Below are 11,645 nucleotides of genomic sequence, written 5' to 3'. Positions count from 1 at the left end.
TTTAAAATTCAGTTTTTTTTAATCGAATTTTTAAATAGCTGATATGTTTCTAATCCATACATTTTTTCCCTCAACACACTGAGCAATGCTAGTAACCAATCTAGAACACTACATGATAATAGAATTCAGAGATATTGGTTACATATACCTGCGCAGGTGTATGCTATGCCCCCAAGCAAGTCCGGGGTTGCTCCAAGGTAGGTAGCTCTTAGTTTGGATATATCAAGTTAGGAGCCATTATCATGTGGCTCCTTGCTGGTTAATCGTAGACCCAATTTAGGGTAACAGTGGGGTGCGGTGCTCCTGGACTGGATGGGCTGGGTGGCTTTAGTGCGGCATGCCCTTACATTCTATTAACACTTTTCCCTCACTAACACTATCTCTATCCTATTTTAATTATATTCATTTATTTCTCTCTTTTTATATAGCTTCGGCTTCCTATCAGTAATTATTAACACTTTGTATATCACTTGCATGCCGCGCTGGGCTTCCCAGCTTATGATGGTTTTTTGGGGTGCTGCACCCTGCACCTAGATATAGCGCTAGGGACCCCCAATATACAGAGAAGCCTTGACACGGCTTGGGGGCATAGCATACACCTGCGCAGTTATATGTAACCAATATCTCTGAATTCTATTATCATGTAGTGTTCTAGATTGGTTACTAGCATTGCTCAGTGTGTTGAGGGAAAAAATGTCTTGTTTTACTTACCCAGTAATTAACCCCTCCCTCATGCACCTGGGCAATGCTACTGAACTAATTGAGCATCTACCACTACCTGTATGTATGTTTCTAATCCAGCCAGAAGGACCAATAGCATTGCTTTTTTATTACCATATGATATGCTTTTCAAAGATTGCAACTGACAAAATAGGACAATTTTACCAAACAAAAAACAGTAATGTTTATTTTGGAAACACAAATTATCATCCACTCACAATGTAATAAATAAATTTTCTAGTTTGAAAAAACATTTTCAACTTTGTTCAGGGCCAATACTAATTTTACATTATACTAAGTTTATTCATACGCCATAAATTCAGCAGCATAGTCGTTCACCGGTATGAAGCCAACATATTGTCCCTCTGGGTCAGGAAATGCTGAACGAACTTTTTTAACTACACACGATGGAATAGGACGTCTGTTTCCAACGCCAAGATATCCGTGGATCCATGCGGTGAAGGCTCTATACGCAGTTTTACGTTGCAGGCTGTCAACAAATGAAATAAACATTATATTATTGCTTGAAAATAGTCTGCCTTGAAATATTTAAATTTGAAATAAATAAACATTGGAGGATGCCAGTATTAGTCGCAATTATAAATTGATGACCACTTCAGGGTGACAAGACTGACTCTAAATCAGGCAAGTTCAGAGAAGCAAAGCTAATTGTACTCATCCCCGTGATACACTTTCCAGTGCTGAAGATGACTAAATTGAATACAGCCAGAGCACCTTGCCACAGCTGTATCTCTGCTACTACGGCTATGACGCAAATATAACATACATTTTGGGGTATTTTAGTGCTTCTCATTGCCATCCCGAGCGTTAGTCTAACTCCAGAAAATGGTGTGAACCATCACCTATAAACAATTTAAGTATCAATAATTACCGGTTAATATCTTTTATTAATGGTGGTTTTTGATACTCCCCGATAGCTCTGAAAATTATGTTTACTGTTTCCTCCCGCGTACAAAAAAATTAAAAAATTCGTGTTCGCATATACAAGTTTTGTCTTGGATATATGGGCCAGCATTTTCTATTTCCATACAGCAAACTGATTCAACATGGGTGGCCATAGCAACGCATTGTCCACATTTGCACCAATCCACTTGACCAATCCGGCATTCCAAAGTATTTGATTGAAATTCGACATATTTGAGATTATCTTGACGCTTTGGATTCTGTGGGAAACATTGACTCATCCTTGTGCTACCACTATATTTTTCTCGAAGCTTAGACAGCAGTTCTTTGGTCTGTCAAAATCAACAAAATAAATTCAATTAATTTTGCATATAATATAGTACTATTTTTGTATAGTCTAACAGATCTATAGTAATATTTGAGTCCCTATACCATGCTCAAAATCAATCTGTCAATCTAGCAAAATTGAGCCTAGGCAAAACAAATGGAAAACTAGTCTCTGTAAGACAACCCATTTCTCAATTATAAAACAACCCACATCGCTGACAGAAGGACATTACTTGTGGCAATATGAACAAGCTGACAGGATAGCTTGAATAACTCTGCCGATAGTCCTGTACCAAGGCACATTGTAGTGCAATGAAAAAGCACATGTCTCGGGCATTTGAATGTGAAATTTTTTTTTTCTGGAATGCTCTCAATTTGAAAATATTTTATACCAATATTTTTATTTAACTTTGATTAAAATTTAATTGACTTTCATATTTACATTTTCATCCATATTTGATTGGCTTGCTTGACTGCAAACGACATTTTGGCTATCAGCGGTTACTTCAGGTTCTCTGTTCACTTGCATGCTTTGTGTATTCTGATTGGGATATAAATTTAAAATAAGTAACTCCATGAGTATAGTAAAAAAAAAAAAGTTGTAATCTACTACACATATTATTTATGTACCGATTACAACATATTTGTACTGTTTGACAAAAACAGTTTGGCTTCATTAGACCATATGCAAAGTGTCACGGAAATATTACATTTTTCACAATAATACATGCCATTGTGGTCCTTAGTGATGTTGTAGAAAGTTGTTCTTGAGATGTCGGAATTTCTAAATTTTCCATGTTTCCGATAAAATATTTGCCAAATTGTCTACAATAAGAAAATTTTTTTTGTAAAATACATTAAAATACAAGTATAATCACAATAAGAAACATTTGTTACAGAATTTGATTACTGATTTACATTTAGCTCGTGGAACAGGATTGTGGAGTGCACCATGGATGTAGAGTTTAGCGTTGATTGATGATAGTGTCCCATGGATTCCATAAGTCTTGTGTCGATCGCTAACATTCGTCTATTTCCCATGTGATATATGACTGTAGTCCATGGCTGAGGATTCTCATTTGTGAATCTGTGAAAAAGGAGCGTTGGTGCGTAATGTCCACTGTGGATGTGATAATAGGGGACCATGGATGAAAAGTATGCCATGTGGAATAGGAAAGACTATATAATGTATGCCGATTGTCCAATTTCCAAATATGACAAATGGACCGCATAGAGTTTGACTAGCATTGAATCCTTAGGGGGCCATTCACAAAGTTGTATTGCAATCTGTGAATTGGATGTCTGTTGCTGCGAAAAAATAAAAACAAATTTATATAATTTGACATATTCATTTTCAGGAAATAGGAAAAGATAAATGTAAAACAACATCATTTTTGTTAGGTTTGACTGGCTATGTATTGTGTTACTGTTTTTATTTTCTGCAATTCAAAGCGTAGTATAGTGCGTTATTATGCACTCCTAAGTGTAAGGATTCTATATTCTTTTTATTTTTAAATACTTGAATTTGTAAGGAATGCAAACAAAAATATATGCCTTATCTCATAAATTAAAAGTTGTAATAGGTGGATTTGTAATAAGGCTAATACCACAAACATACCACAGCAGCACTGATAAAAAACACACAAAAACCTTGCCTCACCATCCAATCCTCAACTCCAGCCCCACATCCCTCCAAGACCCCCATTGCAGGATTCCACAACCCCACTGTCTCCAAAACCCCCATTGCAGGATTCCACAACCCCACTGTCTCCAAGTCCCCCATTGCAGGATTCCACAACCCCACTGTCTCCAAGTCCCCCATTGCAGGATTCCACAACCCCACTGTCTCCAAAACCCCCATTGCAGGATTCCACAACCCCACTGTCTCCAAGTCCCCCATTGCAGGATTCCACAACCCCACTGTCTCCAAGTCCCCCATTGCAGGATTCCACAACCCCACTGTCTCCAAGTCCCCCATTGCAGGATTCCACAACCCCACTGTCTCCAAAACCCCCATTGCAGGATTCCACAACCCCACTGTCTCCAAGACCCCCATTGCAGGATTCCACAAGACCCCCATCACATCAAGACCCCCATTGCAGGATTGCACAACCCCACTGTCTCCAAGTCCCCCATTGCAGGATTCCACAACCCCACTGTCTCCAAGTCCCCCATTGCAGGATTCCACAACCCCACTGTCTCCAAAACCCCCATTGCAGGATTCCACAACCCCACTGTCTCCAAGACCCCCATTGCAGGATTCCACAAGACCCCCATCACATCAAGACCCCCATTGCAGGATTGCACAACCCCACTGTCTCCAAGTCCCCCATTGCAGGATTCCACAACCCCACTGTCTCCAAGTCCACCATTGCAGGATTCCACAACCCCACTGTCTCCAAAACCCCCATTGCAGGATTGCACAACCCCACTGTCTCCAAGTCCCCCATTGCAGGATTCCACAACCCCACTGTCTCCAAGTCCACCATTGCAGGATTCCACAACCCCACTGTCTCCAAGTCCCCCATTGCAGGATTCCACAAGACCCCCATCACATCAAGACCCCCATTGCAGGATTGCACAACCCCACTGTCTCCAAGTCCCCCATTGCAGGATTCCACAACCCCACTGTCTCCAAGTCCCCCATTGCAGGATTCCACAACCCCACTGTCTCCAAGTCCCCCATTGCAGGATTCCACAACCCCACTGTCTCCAAAACCCCCATTGCAGGATTCCACAACCCCACTGTCTCCAAGTCCCCCATTGCAGGATTCCACAACCCCACTGTCTCCAAGTCCCCCATTGCAGGATTCCACAACCCCACTGTCTCCAAAACCCCCATTGCAGGATTCCACAACCCCACTGTCTCCAAGACCCCCATTGCAGGATTCCACAAGACCCCCATCACATCAAGACCCCCATTGCAGGATTGCACAACCCCACTGTCTCCAAGTCCCCCATTGCAGGATTCCACAACCCCACTGTCTCCAAGTCCCCCATTGCAGGATTCCACAACCCCACTGTCTCCAAAACCCCCATTGCAGGATTCCACAACCCCACTGTCTCCAAGACCCCCATTGCAGGATTCCACAAGACCCCCATCACATCAAGACCCCCATTGCAGGATTGCACAACCCCACTGTCTCCAAGTCCCCCATTGCAGGATTCCACAACCCCACTGTCTCCAAGTCCACCATTGCAGGATTCCACAACCCCACTGTCTCCAAAACCCCCATTGCAGGATTGCACAACCCCACTGTCTCCAAGTCCCCCATTGCAGGATTCCACAACCCCACTGTCTCCAAGTCCACCATTGCAGGATTCCACAACCCCACTGTCTCCAAGTCCCCCATTGCAGGATTCCACAAGACCCCCATCACATCAAGACCCCCATTGCAGGATTGCACAACCCCACTGTCTCCAAGTCCCCCATTGCAGGATTCCACAACCCCACTGTCTCCAAGTCCCCCATTGCAGGATTCCACAACCCCACTGTCTCCAAGTCCCCCATTGCAGGATTCCACAACCCCACTGTCTCCAAAACCCCCATTGCAGGATTCCACAACCCCACTGTCTCCAAGACCCCCATTGCAGGATTCCACAAGACCCCCATCACATCAAGACCCCCATTGCAGGATTCCACAACCCCACTGTCTCCAAGTCCCCCATTGCAGGATTCCACAAGACCCCCATCACATCAAGACCCCCATTGCAGGATTGCACAACCCCACTGTCTCCAAGTCCCCCATTGCAGGATTCCACAAGACCCCCATCACATCAAGACCCCCATTGCAGGATTGCACAACCCCACTGTCTCCAAGTCCCCCATTGCAGGATTCCACAACCCCACTGTCTCCAAGTCCCCCATTGCAGGATTCCACAACCCCACTGTCTCCAAGTCCCCCATTGCAGGATTCCACAACCCCACTGTCTCCAAAACCCCCATTGCAGGATTCCACAACCCCACTGTCTCCAAGTCCCCCATTGCAGGATTCCACAACCCCACTGTCTCCAAGTCCCCCATTGCAGGATTCCACAACCCCACTGTCTCCAAAACCCCCATTGCAGGATTCCACAACCCCACTGTCTCCAAGTCCCCCATTGCAGGATTCCACAACCCCACTGTCTCCAAGTCCCCCATTGCAGGATTCCACAACCCCACTGTCTCCAAGTCCCCCATTGCAGGATTCCACAACCCCACTGTCTCCAAAACCCCCATTGCAGGATTCCACAACCCCACTGTCTCCAAAACCCCCATTGCAGGATTCCACAACCCCACTGTCTCCAAGACCCCCATTGCAGGATTGCACAACCCCCCCATCACATCAAGACCCCCATTGCAGGATTCCACAATACCCCCATCACATCAAGACCCCCACTGCAGGTCCCCCCACCCCCAACCCCCCCCCCCTTCCTCCACCCCGGGCGCATACCTCGATCGCACAACAAACGACTACATAGACACCTACACACATATCCACATCCCAACACACACAGCCACAACCCGACACACACACGCAGCCAGAACCGGACACACACACACAGCCCCTGCCCGACACCCGCACAGCGCCCGACACACAGCCACAACCCGACACACACACGCAGCCAGAACCGGACACACACACACAGCCCCTGCCCGACACCCGCACAGCGCCCGACACACAGCCACAACCCGACACACACACGCAGCCAGAACCGGACACACACACACAGCCCCTGCCCGACACCCGCACAGCGCCCGACACACAGACACAGCCGCACACACACACGCAGCCAGAACCGGACACACACACAGCCACTGCCCGACACACACACTCACTCTCTCTCTCACTCACACACAGACACACAGAGATATAGCACTCACCGATCATCGAGGGATGACAGGAAACAGGCAGCAGCAGCGACGACTCTTCCTTCTGTCTTCTCTCCGCGGCGTGTACTGATTGTTGTGTATGGAATAACACAGGTGCGCGGCCTGATGACGTCGGAGGGTGGGACTATGGAGATTGCCAAGACGGCTTCAGGGAAACTTGTGCGCAGCTGCGAGATCTCAGCAAAGGGGAGGGGAAGAAGGAGGAAGGGGGCTGAGAAAGCATCACAGGGACGTGATGCTTAGCACACAGGGGGAAGGACGTTTTTGCTGAATTTGACTCGATCCCTAGCAACGGACTCAGCTCCCCTTGGATACAGGGGACGCTGGAAGGATTTCAAGACGTTCTAGTGAGTAAAATAGCGCTTAAAAAAAAAAAAAAAAAACACAGCACAGCTTACATAGACCTATACTACATAGCCTAGGGGTTAGTTGGGGGTAGTAAAAGGGGGTGACAGGTACCCTTTAATGACATTGTATCAGATACAGCTGCACCACAATCTCCAATGACAACACTTTCACTGCTAATAAATGCAGAAAAGTTTATATGTTTTATGACATACAGTATGTGCAACCTTAAGGTGCCCATACATGTTACAATTATTGTATACAATATTGTATACAATATGGCATCTCGGTTTTGCGATGAGCTGAGATGAGATCTAGTACAAAAAGTATGTGCAGCACATATTTTTTGTACTAGATCTCATCACAAAACCGAGATGCGATCAGATGCGATATTGTATACAATAATTGTAACGTGTATGGGCACCTTAAGGTCCGGGGAAGGACTGAAATGTACTTATGTGATGTTGTGATCCATTAATAAAGTTGCAGGAAGCTACTTTATCAAATAAAATACAGAATTCTCAGTTAAAACAGAAAAATTAGGCCAAATTATCATAGAAACATCTACACTTGTACATTTATGCAGATGACTCCTAGTAACAGATGGCAAAGATAGACAGCTAAAAACACCTGATAAATAATTCAGAAAAATGATGTATTTTTACACATTGAAACTGTATGTATGTATGTATAGCTGCCAACTGTTCCTAATATCCTATCCAAGGTTTAAATGTGTCCCTGAAAACATTCCTCTATTGACTAAAGGAAGATTGGAGGTCTTGTTATTTTGTAGACAATGCAAAAGAGAGAAAATGTTAATTTCAAATGGTTGAACTGAAAATCTTTGAAAAGTAAAACAGAAATAATAGCCATTTCATATATTCCATCACACATAGTATTAGTATACACAATCTATTCCAATTCTGGGGGGGGGCAAATATTTCTGCCTATAATTTTCTAGGATGCAAAAGAGAATATATAAAATCTGATTCGTTTCTATGGGCAACATCACCCCTTTTCAGTTTTAGAACCTTTACACAGTGTGTATATAAATACCAGTAGGAGAAACAAGATAGAAAATTTAGCCATAATTCATTTAAAGCAATTTCCCTCTCAAGGCAGTATCCTATTAGTGCAGTTTTTTTTTGGCTAGCCAAAAAAAAACAGCACTAATTCTGCCCCTCGGTATTGCCATATAAGCACATGAATAAAGCACATGAATAAAAATAACATGCCCCTTCACAGAAAAAAAAAACTGATTTTTTTACACCAAAATTAAAAAAAAAACCTTTTAGTTTAAAAGTTCACATTCCAGCTCCCCATCAAAAGATGGAGAATTGCTATACGGAGAGAGACGGAGAAAATCACTTAGAAAGACGGAGAGAATTTCACATTGAATAGGGTTGCTCGCTTTTGGAGAGCAAAATGCTCCGTCCAAGGCGAACAAAGCACAAATTCTCCACAAAACACGGAGAACTTTTCTCATTGAATACTGCCCAATATGTTTCTCTTCCCCCCCCCTCTCACCCTGTGTCTCTTTTACCCAGTTTTCCTCTCACTAATATGTTGTCCTCCCCCTGCGTCTCCCCTCTCTCAGTACTCCCATCCCCCTAGGTTCTTCCTCCACCATGTGTGGCCCCTCCTACCAGGCTCCCTCTGTCCCTCTCTTGTTAATGTTTCTGAGTATAACAATACTGTTGATGATACCGTGCTCTTTTGTACAATAATTTTATGAAGTAATTGACACTGTAGATGGTGCACTGAAATGATTTTATATGTTTCCATGGTCTGAATGTACCAAGCACTAGCGATACATCCCATCACCCACTGTCTAGCTGTAGGCTGGTAGGCAGGTAGAGGATACAGGGCGGGATTCTCTAAATGAAAAATGTGTTAAAAATTCTGTTATCTGGGTTTTTACCGCATTCTGATATGCAGGATAACCTGCACGGCGGGTTTTCTCTGCGGGGGTATCACCAGCAAAAGCAAGAGATACCTCATAGAAACCTATGGGCTTCTTAACGCCACCCACGTGTCCCGCACGGAACCCAGCTGTGTCACACCGACCTCCCCTCACCTGTGTCCAGGCAGCACAGCTCTGTGCTTCCCAGACTAGTGACCTCCTCCCTGCATTGTAAATCCTCTTCCAAGTGCAGGGAAGAGAAAGAGAGCCCACCACAGCAGCAGCACCCGGCCGGGTAAGGGAGAGAGGGGGACAGCCGCCGGGACCCGGCAGGACCCGCTGCACATTGCAAAGGACATCTCTTAAAGCAAGAGCTGTATGTACAATCATATGTGTTTTGCATTGTTAATTGTACTAGACCTTTGTCATATCACTACATACCTGTGTCATCCATATATATGTTTTTTACTTTATTTGCATGTACTGTTACACAGAGTAATTAGAAGATTAAAACTGAAATAGGCAGGAGATTATGAAGTGGCTGAGAGATGTTTTTATATTGTAGTGAGTGCCAACATATGATGGTAGACACGCCTGATAGGTGTTAGATACACCCAATAGATGGTGCAAGACACACCCCTTTGATGGTGCACCCCCTAATAAAATGTGCTGCGCACACCTATGGTCACAGACCTGATGCTAGTGTGGAACTATCAAGATATATCAAATTACAACCATTGTGAGTATACTGTATGGCTCTTATTTATTTATTTATATATTTATTTGTTTTTGTTTTGGGTTTGTGTTTTCAGGCAGTTCAAGCTATAAATGGTCACCAAGGAATGAACCCAGAAGAATTTACAGCAATGCTATTCCAAAAAATTGATGTCAATGGAGATGGTAAATATAGATGAGCAATACTACCGTGAGGTGAATTTTGTGGGGGAGTTAGAGAGACGTGCAATACTGTCTTTGTTTTCTACCTTTGTTTCACCATATAGCAGGGATAAATTCAGCACAAGTCTACAAAGCATTGCATCTGGGAGTAAGTAATTTATCAAAGCATACACGAATATCATAATCTTAAAGATGAGGTCCACATAATACAAGCAGCGCATAAACTGTAATAACAGGTGACATAGGCCCTTATTCAGATCTGATCGCAGTACAAATTTGTTCTCAAAATTGGCAAAACAATGTGCACTGCAGGTGGGACAGATGTAACATGTGCAGAGAAAGTTAAATTTGGGTGGGGTGTGTTGAAACTGAAATCTAAATTGCAGTGTAAAAATAATGCAGCCAGTATTTACCCTGTACAGAAACAAAATAACTCACACAAATCTAACTCTATCTGCACATGTTACATCTGCCTCACCTGCAGTGCACATGATTTTGCCCATTTTGAGTACAAATTGTACTGCAATCAGTTCTGAATAAGGGCCATACAGTAGAGAACATGCATGAGATGAGAGACAAGGATGCACAGGTGAATAAGATGCGGCAGGTGAGGAGAGCGCTTACAAGCTTAAAGTTAGGGGCAAAAACAAGAGAGGGTAACATAGAGTGAGTATGTACATGTATGTAGTAAGAGCAAGAAGTGTTAAGAGGATGGCTAGTAGGCTTCAACTAAAAGGTGAGATTTTAAAGCGTGATTAAAGGATATACTGAGTTCAATGGCTATGGATCACTTTTGAAGAGTCCCGAAGGTGGAAATGCGAACTGTTTATCGAGAAGTGTGACAGCTGTCTTTGGCAGAGCCAAAGGGCAGGCGTGTGGGATAGAGATGGTGTTGTGGATGTAGATGTAAAGGTGCTAATACACATTACAATTATTGTATACAATATTGTATACAATATCGCATCTCATCGCATATCGGTTTTGCGATGAGATCAGATGAGATGAGATCTAGTACAAAAAGTATGTGCAGCACATACTTTTTGTACTAGATCTCATCTGATCTCATCGCAAAACCGGTATGCGATATTGTATACAATATTGTATACAATAATTGTAACGTGTATGGGCACCTTTAGAAAGGCTGACGGCTTAGTAGGCGAGAGTGAGGAAGTTTGAATTGCATTCTATAGGGTAGAGGGAGCCAGAGTAGCAAGTACAGTAGCAGAAAGAAAGGCAGAAGCAGAGGTGAATCAGTCTACAGTAGCAGTATCACTGAGAAGGGAATGAAGGGGCTGATTCAGCATGGATCACAAAAGCCAAATATTTTTCTAATGGGCAAAACCATGTTGCACTGCAGATGGAGAAAATTAGATTTGGATTTGGGTGTGATGTGTTCAAATTGAAATCTAAATTGCAGTGTAATAATAAAGTAGCCAGTGGTTACCCTGCACAGAAATAAAATAACTCCCTCCAAATCTAACTCCCTGCATATGTTATATCAGCCCCACCTGCAGTGCAACATGGTTTTGCTCATTAGAGAAAGATTTTACTTTTGCGATCCATGCGGAGTAAGGCCTGAAATAAAGAAAAGCAAGTGAGAGGCCAGACAGACATGGACGAGTGAATGACACCCAGACAGTGGACTTCGGAAAGAGA

At 43.5% G+C, this 11,645-nt stretch overlaps 1 protein-coding gene and 1 long non-coding RNA gene across 2 annotated transcripts in view; one reads left to right on the top strand and one right to left on the bottom strand.

Annotated features, from left to right (window-relative positions):
• Window positions 1-11,645, top strand: part of LOC146060247 (guanylyl cyclase-activating protein 3-like) — a 106,526-nt gene that overhangs the window by 90,377 nt on the left and 4,504 nt on the right. Inside the window, exon 3 of the mRNA XM_083173252.1 lies at window positions 9,905-9,992. Coding sequence (XP_083029378.1) covers window positions 9,905-9,992 — 88 coding nt within the window. The remainder of the gene's footprint in view (window positions 1-9,904; window positions 9,993-11,645) is intronic.
• Window positions 933-3,536, bottom strand: LOC146060248 (uncharacterized). The gene is made up of 5 exons (XR_014470405.1): window positions 2,890-3,536; window positions 2,703-2,796; window positions 2,414-2,512; window positions 1,613-1,976; window positions 933-1,210 (listed from the first exon to the last, which is right to left on the bottom strand). It is a non-coding gene; the product is annotated as an uncharacterized LOC146060248 (long non-coding RNA).

Source organism: Crinia signifera, chromosome 2 (genome assembly GCF_055691185.1).
Source record: "Crinia signifera chromosome 2, ASM5569118v1, whole genome shotgun sequence".
NCBI lineage: Eukaryota > Metazoa > Chordata > Amphibia > Anura > Myobatrachidae > Crinia > Crinia signifera.
Note: the sequence above shows the minus strand (reverse complement) of the source record. Positions and strands in the feature narration are given on the sequence as shown.